Source organism: Talpa europaea (assembly GCF_964194135.1).
Source record: "Talpa europaea genome assembly, chromosome: 14".
NCBI classification, from domain to species: Eukaryota; Metazoa; Chordata; class Mammalia; order Eulipotyphla; family Talpidae; genus Talpa; species Talpa europaea.
In genome coordinates, this window is record NC_140082.1 from 74,378,499 (window position 1) to 74,394,748 (window position 16,250).

General features: G+C 36.1%; 1 protein-coding gene across 1 annotated transcript in view; it reads left to right on the forward strand.

Annotated features, from left to right (window-relative positions):
* Window positions 1–16,250, forward strand: part of LOC311183603 (ankyrin repeat domain-containing protein 26-like) — a gene marked incomplete at both ends in the record, with an annotated part of 68,283 nt that overhangs the window by 42,777 nt on the left and 9,256 nt on the right. Inside the window, 7 exon segments of the mRNA XM_084253148.1 lie at window positions 1,599–1,701; window positions 1,704–1,722; window positions 3,028–3,157; window positions 5,706–5,736; window positions 5,739–5,923; window positions 5,927–5,992; window positions 6,572–6,789. Coding sequence (XP_084109274.1) covers window positions 1,599–1,701; window positions 1,704–1,722; window positions 3,028–3,157; window positions 5,706–5,736; window positions 5,739–5,923; window positions 5,927–5,992; window positions 6,572–6,789 — 752 coding nt within the window.

Consider the following 16,250-nt stretch of genomic DNA (forward strand, 5'->3'; position numbering starts at 1 on the left):
TCTGGATTGGGAAGAGAGAGGTAGCTCTAACTGACTCAAGCCTCCATATAATATAGTCAAGTATTTATCTGAAAAGAACTTCAAAATATTTCCAAAAGGTTTGTGAAACAGGAAGTAATCCAAAAAGAAAACCGAGAGAGTTGATAATCTGACCCTTGTGAAAAACATGTACATAATAAAAGAAAAGCAAGACAAAATATGCCGGTCAACCTAAAACGTACAAGGTTAGCAATCTACACAGGTAGTCCACACCTGTGCATTTGGTGTAATAGTCTGAGTATGTGGTTGAGGAAATTGTCTCTGAGAAGTAAACTGGAAGGAAGAGATGGAAATACAGTTGAACCTCAGTGAAGTTGTGAGGGAGGGGTTATCAAGTCTGGAAATAATATGTGATGGGCCTCCCCTGGTGGCGCCTTCCCTGGTGGCACAGAGGTATATCGCTGGGCTGCGAAGCTGCCCACAGGCTCTGCAGCGTCGGTTCAATGCCCGGCCACTGGCGAGGGTCCCACATGGCGCGACAGACCTCTCCTGCAGGGCCCGCTGCTCCCCTCAGCAGTCTGCCTGTTCTGTTCCCCACTCTGGCTCTGGTGAATTCTCTCACCCTCTTGGGCTTCTGACTGTACCCAGAGCTTGTATAAATAAATCTTAAAAAAAAAAAAAAATGTGCTGACTGGCAGAAATTTCATGTTGGAACTATCCCTAGCCAGCCAGGGAGCAACCGAAATGGCACAGCAGACCTCTCCTATCTCTCCCGCTGCTCCCCTCAGCAGTGTATTTCAGTCAGGCTGCCTGTTCTGGTCCCCTCTAGGTCTCTGGTGAATCCTTTCACACACACCCCGACCCCCGCACCTCTGGCCTGTACCCCAGCTCTCATATGCATAAAAATAAATAAATCTTTAAAAAATCAGATTAAAATATAACAGAAGGGAATAAATGATGAAAAGATCAGTCTGTTTATGAGCCCAGGCATTAAAGTATTTCAGAGTCCAATGGAAGGGGAGAAGCAGATGATAGATTGAAAAAGCTATAGAATTGAACAAAAGTTACATTTTTACATAATTAAAGAAGACAAATTTATTTAAAGAGAAAAGTAACAGAAAAGGAGAACTTGAATCCTATAGAAGTATGCTTGTAGAAAATGAGTCTTTCACTCATCCTAAAGTGATTCGATCATCATAAATGTAGTGGGACTACATGGGAACTTTGCAAAGATTGTCTCAGAAGGAATGTAATTTAACAAAACCTGAAATATATTGAACTATTGATGAAAATGTCTCTAGGGCATCTTCGGTAACTAAATTCTTTTTTAAAAATTCTTTTTTAAAAATTCATTAGCACTTGGTATTTTATGTGTGAAAACCTCTTTTCAACAAATAAATTTTGGCAGTTTAAATTCCAGTAAGAGTAATAATAAACATGTCAAATCAGCTTAACTTGTTTCAAGAAAAGTCATGTTTTTGAAATCTGTCTTTGCTGCCATCAGGTTTATAAATGACATTTTACAAACCTATCGAAACCCATATTACTCATGAACTGTCAAGAAATTTTTTTAAAGAAGAGTGAGTTTCTAGATTTTCAAAAAGAGTTTTCTTTTAAAGCTTTTATCAAAGCCTGAGGATGATAAAGAACAATTAAAGAAATATGTGGAGTTAAAGCAATCTCTGGAACATAGTTTGGATCAAGAAATGCAGAAAAACAGTGAATGGAAAAAGAGATTACTGGGTATGGTTTTTAATATTTCGACCATTAATTGACTTAATTTGACTATTAAAACATAAATACAAATTCATTTTATGTCTGTATTTTTATTATTAAAGAAACCCTTTTAAAAAATTACTTCAGAATCTTAGAACACAATCTGAATGCATTAAATATTAAATTTATTCTTAATGATTTTTTAAACAATAGTGACAATGCCTTTTGCTTAAAACATCAACTACATTCTTCATCTTCTACCTTGAGTTTTTATTTCTGCAAGCTCTGTTTTCCCTGATAGTCTCTCGTGTTTCCATTACATTCTTCACTTCAGCATTCACATTACTAGATATCTAAGAACTCTGTGTCATTGCGTAACGTTCATAATTACCCTGACTTGCCTTATGTATTCTTTCTGCTTTTGTTAGTTACAAAATGTATCATTATACAAAAATTTATACATGACTTTCATTTGTTGACATTTTGCTAGCAAGATCACTCCATCTCTTCTTAAATCCGTTTTGGGGAGTCATCATGTATCGCTGCTGTTTGCCTTTCTTCTAAAGCTCTGCTTCTTTTTCCTCAACTCAGGCTTGAAAGATTTTCTCTTTCTATTGAACATCCTCTTTTTATAGATTGAGGTCAGTACATTTTACCAAAATGTATTCTGTGTCTCTTAAAAACATTCAACTGTAAACATGATTTCTTCTTCTTGGATACTGACGTCTGTGTTATAGCTAATATTTATTTATTTATTTTTATAGAGGCATGTTTTATTTGTTTGTTTGTTTTGTTTATACATGCACTGGGTACAGTCAGAAGCGCGGGAGGGTGAGAGAATTCACCAGAGCCAGAGTGGGGAGCAGAGCAGGCAGAGGGACCAAAGTACACTGCTGAGGGGAGCAGCGGGCGGCAGGAGAGGTCTGCGCGCCATGTGGGACCCTCCTCAGGTGGCCGGGGAACAGCCGGGGATCGAACTGGCGCTGCAGAGGCCGCGGGCAGCTTCGCAACCCAGTGCTCAACCGCTGCGCCCCCGGGGAGGCCCTATAGCTAATATTTAATAGTGCGTTAAGTTTTATATTGACATACTAAATATGGATATGAATAATTTATAAGTCTATATTGTTACCACATTAACTTTTTATCTGCCATAAATGTCATAAAATTTTTCTTTATTTTTTTATAATTTAGATAGTATGCTTTCAAACAGTGGTAAATGGAGACAAATGAGAGGCTCATGAGTGATAGATTTGTTTACTTTATATATAGAAACAATATCTGTTAAATATTTACTTTTAAGAAGTTGATTTATCATTCTGTATATTCCCACAGATTTAAGAAACTCCTAAAAATGTCAAAAAGGAAGTTAAATGAATATGAAAATGGGGAGTTTAGTTTCCATGGAGATTTGAAAACCAATCAAACTGAAATGGATAGTCAGATTAACACGCTAAAAAATAAGGTAATATGTAATTAGTGTTGATACCCCCAAATCACTTAATTTGGGGAAATATAAGTCACTCAACTCTTGGAGCAGCAAAATAAAGCTTTTCCTCTTACTTATATAGACTTGATACTGCTGAAAATGATGTTTTTTTTTTTTTCCTATGTCATTTCTCTACAAAAAAGACCTACTGTAGACTTTCTTAGGTCTCAAGCTTTGGCTGGTGATCTGAATCCAGGCAGCACACATCACAGGACCCCAAAGCACTAGCACTGAGTTGGGTTTTTGTGTTTGTTTGTTTTTTGTAATGGCTTTCATTGAGATGTAATGAACATACCATGCAGGTCACTCAAATTATATGATTCAGTGACTTAATATACTCAAAGAGTTGTATAGTCGTGAACACAATTTTTAGAAACTTTCATCCCCCTAAAAACAAACCTTATACTCATTAGCCATCACCCTCAGCCAGTTTCCTCATCTCTCTCCCCAGCAGCCCTTGGAACTACTGCTCTGCTCTCTCTATATATCGATTTGCTTATTTCAGACATCTGCCGTCAATGGACTCCCACAATGTGTTCTCTGTGTTTATGAGTGCAATTTTTTTTTTAGATTCCACATATAAGTAAGATCATATAGTACTTGTCTTTCTTTGTCTAACATTTCACTTTTCTTAATGCCTTTAAGGGCCAAGCAAGTTGCTGCAGTTGGCAAGATTTCTTTCTTTTTAGTGACTAAATGATACTCTGTTGCATATATGCATTTCATCTACTTAATCCATTATCCATTGATAGACTCTTGGGTTGCTTCCATGCCTTGGCTTTTGTAAATATGTTGCACTGGTATGGGCGTACATTAATTGTTTAAGGTTAGTTTTTTCATTTCCTTCAGATAAATACCCAGAAGTAGTATTACTAGATCATTTTTAAAATTTTTTAAAATATTTTGAGATGCCTCCAATTTAGATCCCACCAGCAGTGGACAAGGGTTCCCTTTACTGTGCATGCTGTACAACACCTGTTATTTCTTGTCTTCTTGATAGCTTACTGTGCTTTTGATTTCACTTCCCTAATAATTAGTGATACTGAGCTTTCTTTCATGTACCTATTGCCCATCAGTATGTCTTCCTTGGAAAAATGTCTAGTGAGATCCTCTGTCTATTACTTTTGCTATTGAGTTGAGCAAGTTTGTTATGTATTTTGAATATTCACCCTTTATTGGATATACGACTTGCAATTTTTTTCTACCATTTGTTAGATTAACTTTTTGATTTATTTATGGGTTCCTTCACTATGCAGAAGCTATTTAGTCCCAATTTTTGACTTTCGCTTTTGTTGCTTTTGCTTTAGTGTCAAGTTAAAAAAAGTCATACCCAAGACCTGTGGCAATGAATGAACTGTGTATGGATTAAAATAGAGATCCAATTTCATTCTTTTGCATGTAGTAGTTCAATTTTCCCAACACCATCTAGTGAAGAGATTGTATATTCTTGGCTAGACCTGTTTTTATTATCAAAATGGTGCCAGTTATTTATTCCTGCATAATAAACCACCTCAAAACCCATTGGCATAAGATTTATTTTCTTTGTGTTTATTTTGTTATTGAATGTACAGTTTAGATATAGGTCTCTGCTCAACCTCGCTGCAATGCCTTAAGACTGGTGCCTAGAATTAGTATTTAAAGATTTGTTCACACACATGTCTGGCCAACTCAGCTAGCTTTTAGCTGAGACGCTGGCCTGGATAATCTCAGCTGAAAGCGCTTTTTCACAAAGTGGTGGCTGGGTTCTAACGGCAAGCTTCAGCAAGCTTCTCAGGACAGAAAAAGTCAGGTGGAAGCTGTTTCACATTTTCTAACCTGGCAGTTACAGAACACAGAGCATTTATGTTACTTTCTTGGTAGCTAGTTACTAAGACTAACCCACATTAAAGTGAAGGAAAGTCATGGGAGAAATGTCAGTCTGTAGACATGTGTAAAAACCGCCACTTCCTCTCACCTTGTCTTACCAAATAATTATTATATCGACAATAATTACAGTATGTAAAGGAAAGCAGCTCTTCCCAACTCAGTATCATTGAAATTCCAGCAAGTTTTTTTGTTTTTATTATTTAGTATGGTCCCTTATTTGTGCAAAGTGACAAAGGAATAAAATTTGTAGAGTCTTATTTTCAAAGTTTTATTTCAGGGGCATTTATTGACTCAGGCCTAAAGAATTCAATATAATTATGGGATGTTAAAGTGGGGTAAGAGGCCAGAGACTGTCTACTAAGAGGTGACTTAAAATTATTTTGTGAAAGGAAGATAAAGCAATCATAGGAAAGAGTATAAAATCAATTGCAAATGTCACAACAAAGACAGTTACAGTTAATATATTTTTGTCACTCTTAGTGGTTTTAACTTTATTCTTCATTTTCTGAGTTACCACTTGTATTGCTCTAAGATTCTACTTCAGTCTAGATAACATTCTATTGCAACTGAATTTATTTCAAAATTTGATACTGGTTTTGAATCAGACTATTTTCAGTCAGCTTCCTTCACTACCAAAGTTTTTATTTTAATCATTCAGATTGATGATCTTACTGCAAAACTAGAAACTGCATTTTCAAACTATATTTGGATGCAAAAAATCAAGTTCTTCAACAGGAGTTACCATCTATGAAAGCAATACAAAAGAAATGTGAAAAACTAGAGAGGAATAAAAAGAAGTTGGAACAAGAAGTAGTGAACCTCAAAAGTCATATGGAAATGAATATGGTAGAACACTATCAACTGGAACAGAATAAATGAGAGATCAAAGAAAGAGCAAGGCAGGATATAGTGGAAAAATTAAAAGAAGTTAATCTATTTATACAGGTAATTTGTTGATCTGTGACATGCTTTAATTTCATTTCACTGCATATTACATTTTGGATATGTACACTGTATGCGTTCTCTCTACTTCTGTTATAGCCATTACAGTCATTTCTTTTGTAGATCTCTAGAAAGAAGGTAGCTTTGTTTCACCCTTTAGGTATTTATGCTTCCCACCATTGGGATCTTGATCTCTCAACATTATTTCGTAAGAGAATCATTTTATTTTTTTTTGAGACCAATTAATATAAAACAAGAATCTTAGGAAGAAAAGGAAAAAAAGTACCATATTCTTATTCTCAAGTTATATTATTCAGTTAAAAAAATTTAAATTGATTGTATTAGTCTTTGAGTTATCTGCTATATGAGAATTAATATAAGAGCAATTTAACTATTCTTTATAATTTATATTTAATTTGGTTGTCATTCATTGATGATAAATATTTTAAACTTAAGCTTTTTATATGTGAAATTATTTATATGTGAAATTATTCTCTAAATCATTGACTCAAAACTTAAGGAAACAAATATAATTATTCAGATTATAATTATTTTTAAAATGTGTTCTTTGATTTGTTTTAGGCACAAGCAGCATCTCAAGAAAACTTAGAACAGTTAAGGGAGAATCATAATACTTCAATAAGAAGTCAGATGGACCTCAGAATTAAAGATCTGGAATCTGAACTCTCCAAAATGAAAATCTCTCAAGAAGATTCTAATAAAATAGAATTGGAAAAATACAAGCAACTCTACCTAGAAGAATTAAAGGTCAGAAAATCATTAGCAAATAAACTAAACAGGTAAGTCAAAACATAAAATAGTGGGAAATTAATTTAGCTCTTCGGTTTGCCTCCATAGCATAGATTGAATTATAGATTCAAGATTCATGAGATAAGTAGGAAGCATTGTTAACCTGATCTGTTAGCCTTTGAGCTAAATATTTTTGAAACTTTATAATTTAGAGAACGATAATGTAAAATTACTTATCAGAATTTCCCTAAAGAGGAGTAGTAACAAGTTTATCATGTAGAAGATTATAACTTAAACCAGATGTCCAAATAATAAGAGCATTTTGGCACTTGGTAAATTAAATTTCTTGATTATGATCTTTGTTGTTATCACTAGAAGATGCCTGAAGACAGACTATCCTTTATAATTTTTCTGCTCTATGTAAAGGCATACATGTAAAATAGGGGAATGTTATCTTAGGCCTGAAGGGTAGTATAATTCACAAAAGCTGTGGGGGGATCTATGGATTATAGAAAGGGTAGATCTCACCACCTACGCCTTGGTAACCATGTTATGAGATTGTAGCCTCTGGAGCTGTTTAGTTCTTTTTGATCATCCACCAACCTATCTATTTCTCCCCTAGAGATTGTGTTCTAAATTTATTCCTCAGTGCCAAATGCTTCATTTCTCTGTGGGGATGAATGAAATGAACAAGAGTGGTGAAAGCAAATGCTTGAAAATATTATTGAGGGATTTTTTTTTTCATCTCTGAACTGATTTACTAATTATATCTAATCGCATCTTCAAGGAGTTTTCTGGAAGAGAGCAGGTGCTACCTCCCAAGCCATCTCCATCACTCACAGCCCTCCCTGTTTTGAGTTATAGGAGTCCTCCTAGAAACATATGTACTTCTTTAGAACAATTTTAAAGCTGTGATTGTAAACAGTAGGAATGCTGCAACACATGCTCATGGTTAAAACACTGTTGAATGGGAAATTCCATTTACTTTTATGGCAACATAAAAGTAAACTAAACTATTAGTAATAGTTTAGTGCTCAATAAACATCTTAGTCCAAGAGAAAACTTAATGATTTCTCTTTCTACCTCAAACCAGCAGTCTTCAAATAACAGCATGGAGACATTCTTGACTAAGGTTAGTTGTAGTATCTTTTTATCCCTGGCTTTCAGGTTTCAATACAATAGTCCTTTTTAATTTGGTGAAATTCTGAATAATGTATTTGATTTATACACAGTAAGTAAAAGTCACTTGTGCTAATAAAGGAGACAGAAATTTTGCAATTTTACGTCACATTTTCAAAAATATCCATCATTAATCTTAGTCAATAAATGTAATATAATTGACACATTTAAATTTTCTTGAAAAGCTGTATTTAATTAGATTTTAGAAATTAAATAATTATGCCTAAAAACCAGAGGTATACTTTGAAATGCTTTGACATACTTTCTAATTGATTTCATTTTCATTGTGGTTCAAAGCAATTTAAAAGTTTTCCTATACCCGTGCCATACCCTTCCCACCCCACCCCCTTCCCTCCACCCCTGACAAATGTTTATGCTTATTATTTAAAGGAATCCAAGATTAATCCCTTTCATAAATTAAATAAAACTGCAAATTAATTGCAAAAAATTAGTTTGTTTTTGAGTTAAATTTTTGAGTCACATTTTCTTACATGAGAGCGCATCCTTAATTGCTATTATGGCATTTTTATCTCAACTGATATAAAATGTCTTTCTGAACAATTGTAGAACATTTTTCAAATAGTTGAATTGAGCAAATACCTGAAAGTTTAAAATGAAGTTCACTTATGTTTCTATATCTGGCAATTCCCTGAATAGCTAAGATGACAATGATAAGCCATCTTTGAATAGCAACTAGTTTTCATTGTTTTTAAACTATCCATTTCAATCAATGCTTATAGTTTTTATGGTGTTTTCCTGATCTTCTTAATGTAGATAAACTTATCCAGAGTATAGGTCTTTGTTTAATGAGTTCTCAACCTTATATATATATATATTTTTTTTTTTTTTAAAGATTTATTTATTTATTTATACGAGCACTGGGTACAGTCAGAGGCACAGGAGGGGAGAGAATTCACCAGAGCGAGAGCGGAGAGTAGAACAGGCAGAGTGACGAAGTACACTGCTGAGGGGAGCAGCGGGCGGCAGGAGAGGTCTGCGCGCCATGTGGGACCCTCACCCAGTGGCTGGGGATCGAACCGGCGCTATAGAGGCTATGGGCAGCTTTGCAACCCAGCGCTCAACCGCTGCACCACCGGGGAGGCCCAATCTTATATTTTTTCTTTTTGGTTTCATGTCATAATGAATCATAAAATGGCAAAAGTAAGGCTCTTAGACAGCATTGCAACCAAAATAGGGTATGATTAATTTAAAGTTGTGATATTGAACTATTGGGTAAAGAAAAAAATAATAAATGTCAAATATACTTTAAGTTGTTGAGTCTGATACAAAATTAAAACATTTTCATTATATAAATCATTTACCTTCTTAGCTAAGTTAATTCCTCAGTATTTAATTTTTAATTATTTTTTAATTTTATTTTTAAAAATATTTGCTTCCGCCCACCCCCTCAGGTGTAGTCCCCATAGAATTTCCTCCCCTAAGGCACCTGTGCACCATCACCACTGTCCCCTGTGCTCCTCCCTCCCTCTCTCACACCCCTCTCCCTCCTCCTCCCCTGCAGTATGTCTCTGGTTTATAATTGTCTGTTTTTGCTTTGTTGTGTTTTGCATTGTTATTTTTTTTACACTGATGTCTTATCTGGTTCCTCTATATTCCCGTTATAAGTGAAACCATCCGATATTTTTCTTTTTTCCTTCTGGCTTATTTCAATGAGCATAATTCCTTCTAGTTCCATCCACGTTTCTGCAAATGGCATGAGTGTATCTTTTTGATTGCTGAATAATATTCCATTGTGTATCAATACCACATCTTCTTGATCCAGTCATCTATTTTTGGGCATTTGGGTTGTTTCCAGGTTTTACCTATTGTAAATAGTGCTGCAATAAACATAGGTGTACAGGTGCTCTTTTGAATCACTGTTTTTGTGTCCTTTGGGTAGATCCCAAGTAGTGGAATTGCTGGGTTGTATGGTAGCTCCATTTTTTTTTTAACTTTTTTTTTTCATTTTTTCTTTGCCTTTTTTTCTTAAAGATTTGATTTTATTTCTTTGTACAAGCACTGGGTACAGAAGAATGAGAGGGTGAGAGAATTCACCAGAGCCAGAGCGGAAAGCAGAGCAGAGCAGGCAGACTGATGAAGTACACTGCTGAGGGGAGCAGCGGGCGTCAGGAGAGCTCTGTGTACCATGTGGGACCCTCGCTCAGTGCCTGGGGATTGAGCCGGCGCTGCAGAGGCTGCGGGCAGCTTCACAACACAGTGCTCAACCATTGTGCCACTGGGGAGGCCCGGTAGCTTCATTTTTAGTAGACTGAGGAACCTCCAGACAGCATTCCACAATGATTGGACTAGTGTGCACGCCTACCAGCAATGTAAAAGAGTTCCTTTTTCACCACATCCTTACCAACATTTGTTGTTGTCTTGTTTTTTTTGATATGTGCCATTCTTACTGGTGTAAGGTGGTATCTCAGTGTGGTTTTGATTTGCATTTCCCTGATTATAAGGGATGTTAAACATTTCATGTCTGTTGGCCATTTGCATTTCCTCTTTGAGAAATGTCTTTTGAGTTCTTCTGCCCATTTCTTGACTGGATTGTTTATTTTGTGTTTGTTGAGCTGTGTGAGTTCTTTGTCTATCATAGTGATCAGTCCCTTATCAGTTGGATGGAATGCAAAGATTTTTTCCCAGTCAGTGGGGTGTCTGTTTTGGTTAATGTCTCTTTTGCCGTGCAGAAGCTTTTCAGTTTGATGTAATCCCAGGTGTTTATCTTTGCCTTCACTATCACTGCTTTGGATGATGAGTCTTTAAAGAAGTTTCCGAGATATATATCTTGTAGTGTTTTACCTATATTTTCTTCTATATATTTTATAGTTTCAGTTGTCATGTCCAATTCTTTTCTCCATTTTGAGCTGATTTTTATGTGTGATGAAAGGTGGTGGTCTAGTTTCATTTTTTTGCATGTAGTGGTCCAGTTTTCCCAGCACTATTTATTGAACAAACTGTCCGTGTTCCACTGCATAGTCTTTGCTCCTTTGTCAAAGATTAGTTGTCCATATAAGTGTGGTTTTATTTCTGGGCTCTCTATTTGGTTCCATTGGTCTGTGTGTCTGTTTTTGTTCCAATACCAAAACTGTTTTAATTATTATGGCTTTGTAGTATAGGTTGAAGTTTGGAAGTGTGATATTTCCTTTCTCCTTTGTTCTCATCAGTAGGGCTATGGCTATTTGTGGGGTTTTTTTTGGTGGTTCCATATGAATTTCATCAGTATTTGTTCTATTTCTTTGAGGAATGTCATTGAGATTTTTTATTGGAATAGCACTGAATCTGTATATTGCTTTTGGGAGGATGGCAATTTTAATGTTGATTCTTCCAAACCATGAGCTGGGGATGTCTTTCCATTTCTTTGTGTCGTCTTCAGTTTCTTTTAACAGTGTTTTATTATTTTCTTTGTATAGGTCTTTCACCTCTTTTGTCAGGTGTATTCCCAAGTATTTGATTTTTTTGGTTTCAGTTATAAAAGGGATGGTTTTCTTGATTTCTTCTTCTTCTGATTGATCGTTTGTGTATTGGAAGGCTACTGATTTTTGCGTGTTGATTTTGTATCCTGCTACTTTACTGAACTTGTTGATTATTTTGAGAAGTTTTTCTGAGGATTTTTTTAGGGTTCTCTATGTATATTATCATATTTTCTGCAAATAGTGATAGTTTGACTTCTTACTTGCCTGTTTGGATTCCTTGTATGTCTTTCTCTTGTCTTATTGCCCTGGCTAGGACCTCCAGTATTATATTGAAGAGAAGTGGTGAGAGAGGACATCCTTGTCTTATCCCTAATCTTAGAGGAAAAGCCTTCATCTTTTTGCCATTGAGAACAATGTTGGCAGTGGGTTTGTCGTATATGGCTTTTATCATGTTAAGGTATGTTCCTTCTATCCCGAGAACTTCAAGGGCCTTCATCATAAATGGATGTTGGACTTTGTCCAATGCTTTCTTAGCATCTACTGATATGATCATATGGTTTTTATTTTTTTTTTGTTGTTGTTGTGTTGGATTACACTTACTGATTTTCGTATGTTGAACCATCCTTGTGCTCCTGGGATGAATCTCACTTGATCGTGGTGTACTGTTCCTTTGATGCATTGTTGGATTCTGTTGGCAAGGATTTTGCTGAGGATTTTTGCATCAGGGTTCATTAGGGAGATTGGCCTGTCATTTTCTTCTATTGTGCTGGCTTTGTTTGGGTTAGTATTAGTGTAATATTGGCTTCATAGAAAATATTTGGTAGTATTCCTTCTTTTTCAATTTTTTGAAAGTTTGTATAGGATAGGCACTAATTCACTGCTGAGCATTTGGTAGAATTCATTTGTGACGCCATCTGGGCCTGGGCTTTTGTTTTTGGGGAGTGCTTTGATTAGTGCCTCAATTTCGCTGCTTTTAATTGGTCTGTTTAGTTGTTCTATTTTTTTTTCCAACTTTGGATGATTATATCAAGCTAGAAATTTGTCCATCTCTTCTAGGTTGTTGATTTTGTTTTGCATATAAGTGTTCATAGTAATCTCTGATTATTCTTTTGATTTTTACTGAGTCTTTTTTGATTTCTCCAGTATTTAATTTTTTTGATGATTGTAAATAATACTACTATATTGGTAATTCCTGGATTCAAGTCATGTAAAGATGTGTTTTATGTTTTACATAATGTTTTAACGGTAGTATAAAATTCTATTTAAAAAGACTTCTGTCATCTCGTATCAATTTCTTAATCTGATAAGATTTATCTAGTGATGATGTCACATTATTCATTTTATAATGCTTTTGTCTCAAAAATGTTATGAAAGTTTGTCTCTAAATATTGGAAAATATGGCCAGCCAAAAAAAATCTGTCTACACAAAGTTTGTAAAAGCACTGTATATCATTTTTTCAGTATTATCACAGTGTTTCTTATTCAGGGTCACTATTGTAGACCCTGTCTTGAATAATTATGAGTCTATTCTTTATATATGAAAGAGTTTAATAAGAAACTCTTATATGTGAAATATTTTAATAACACCCTAGATGGTTTAGAGTCATTTGTAATGTAGTTCAAGATATCCCCTTATATTTTATGGATTACATAGCTAATAAGATTATAATTAGTCAATGTGTCAAAAATTAACCCTAATTGCTAGAGGAGACAAAGTTACAATTAAAGGGAGTTATATATTGTTTTTCTTGTTTCTAATTCTAGAAAGTCATGAAAGTGAATCTAAGTTTGAAAGCTGACACTAGCCTATATTTTTCCTTTTTTCAAACACATTTTCTTAAATCTATGCATTCATAAGCATAAGGAAATGTGTCAGTCTAATCTAGAGAACAAAACAGTTTTTTTTTTTTTTTTGCCAGGACTTTCACATGACATGATGACAGTACTGCTTTATTTTTATATTTAAGACTGTGCTGAAAAAATTAAAAACAGAACAGACCTTAAGATTTTAATATTTTCAGTCTGGAGAATGGAAAGTTCATTTTAAGGAAACGTCCATTAAAGTAAAAAAAAAAGTCAATTTTTTTTCAAAGGGTAGTTTTTCAAAGAATTGCAAATTACACTTTGACTGTAAAATCTGACTTTTGCTTAAAATTGGTTCTGCCATTAAAGAATGTGCAACAGTATATATGCAGTGGGCCAATACTAATTATACTTTCTATCAGATCAATCTAAATAGCATTGTGTAATTATGTCCTGTTTCTAAAATTAATTAAAATTAATAGGAATTTATTTATAGGATTATTTTTTCTACTTAAGCATCCCACTATTTTTGTCTCTAGAAATATTATTTAGAAGGCACATTTCATAAGCTATATATTGTTCCTACAATAATGTCTCTTGATACTTAATCATTATAAATAATATTGGGCTTATTTCAGATGCAGCAGGAGTTGGAAAAATTATAACTAGAGAACTAGAAGAAGGTATGTACCCGAAATTTATAAGTTACTTTAGATATTGATGCTTTCTGAAATAAACTGTAAGAACTAAGTTAACCCTTGTCATTGTTTGGATAGTGAATAACTAAATATTGTTTCTTATCCATATTGAATAAAAATGTGAAATTGTAAACATTCATGATATGAAATATTCTTAACCCACACTTATGCATCATGTTCTATAGCTTTTAAAATTCTGAAAATAACAGCTTTGAATTTTTCAGTTTTTTTTTTAAAGATTTGTTTATTGATTGAATGATTGATTGATTTATACATACAAGCACTGGGTACAGTCAGAAGCACGGGAGGGCGAGAGAATTCACCAGGGCCAGAGTGGGGAGCAGAGCAGGCAGAAGGACCGAAGCACACCGCTGAGGGGAGCAGCGGGCGGCAGGAGAGGTCTGCGCGCCATGTGGGACCCTCCTCCGGTGGCCAGGGAGCAGCCGGGGATCGAACCGGCGTCGCAGAGGCCGCGGGCAGCTTCGCAACCCAGCGCTCAACCACTGCGCCACCGGGGAGGCCCTGAATTTTTCAGTTTTGAATATCTGACTGTCCTCTTCCTTCACTTTGCCATCCCCTAAAAAGTCAGTCGGCACACAAACTCTTCTCTAGAAGCATGAACTTCATCAGCTTCTGAACTACCAGAGGGTAGTGCTATTTTTTTTTTTAATAGAGGCATGCTTTATTTATTTGTTTGCTGGTTTGTTTGTTTGTTTTGTTTATACATGCACAGGGTACAGACAGAAGCGCGGGAGGGTGAGAGAATTCACCAGAGCCAGAGCAGGGAGCAGAGCAGGCAAAAGGACCGAAGTACACTGCTGAGGGGAGCAGCGGGTGGCAGGAGAGGTCTGCACGCCATGTGGGACCCTCCTCTGGTGGCCGGGGAGCAGCCGGGGATCAAACCGGCACCGCAGAGGCCGCGGGCAGCTTCGCAACCCAGCGCTCAACCGCTGTGCCACCGGGGAGGCCCAGAGGGTAGTGCTATTAAGGCCAAATGCTGTCACTTGACAAGTGACATTTAAATCTCCAGTCATTGACTTTGTCATCGTTTTACAATTGACACTCAGGAAAATTTTCAAAATCCTTAGCATAGAATAAAATCACACCTACATCACCTTGGTTCTTGCTAAATTATACAGCCTATCTCTTGCTGCTATTTATACTTTTGCCCTTTAACATCTGACAGAACTAGACGACTTATAACACCACATATACTAGCTCTTTACATATGCATCTTCCCTGCACCTGGCATACTCTTTGAATCAGTGAGGTATCACCATCAAAGCCATAATATTGTCATAAAACTGGAATGACCCTTCTGTGTTTTCTAGTAGTGCCCTGTGTTGCACCTATCTTGGTATATGTGATTCATGGCAATTGCCTGTTTGTTTCTTTTTCTAGTTGACAGTGTATGTCTGTTGAGGGTGGGCTTTGTCATTCCAAGTTACTTAATTACAAAGCCTTTTAGGTAAAGAATATAATTCTTGAGTGAGCCCAGAGGGGGAATGGATATCCAAGGCCGGGGCAGAACGCATATGCAGGAAAGTGCGCATCCGACTAGCCATTTTAGAACAGGGACCTTCCTTCAATAAAGACTGCTTGAAACTGGGAGAAGGCTACGTGCACCACCAGAGGTGAGCTGAAGGCCCCCACAAGCCTGGTCCAGCCTGGCAGGGAGTTGGAGCCCAGAGGGGGATCCAATGATTTGGAGCCCAGAGTGCTATCCAGCTGCCCCACCCCCAGGGAAGTCTGTGGGACTTCAAGACACACCTTTGGAATTAAACAAACACAGAAGGAGGAGATATTCTGTGACAGAGACCATTAACATACTCAAAGTACAGCTGCCTCACTGGACTTCTGGCATAACAGTATTTGACTCGATTGGACCGTCAGTATCTGAAATCCCAGAAAGAGCACACCAAAAAGATGCCGGCCAGTATCAGCAACACAGTGTCCCAATGCATAGAGCAAATTAGAAAAAAGGCAGCAGGGAGAAGAAAAACTACATGAAACCTAGCCACTCCTCAGGAAAAAGACATACCACAAAAAGAAAACCAGCCACCAGATTGCAACGAAAGTGACATGGAAGAACTACTGAGCCTTCCAGAAAGAGAATTTAAAATTGCTGTGATGAAAAAACTGACAGAAGTCATTAAGGGAAATAACACTCAGAAGAATAAAATTGAGTCCCTAAAGAGAGAAATGAAGGAAATGCAGGAGATCAAAGGATTAATGGAAGAGCTAAAGAATGCTGGGAAAAGCAGTGACAAAAGAACAGATGAATTATAAGACAGATTAAGCACTCTCGAAGACACAGAAATAAAAAGAACCAAAACAGAAAAGGAAAGAGAAGAGAAGAGAAACGGAGAAAAGAGAAAAGGAAAGAGAGGTATGAAAAATACTGAAGAAAGACTT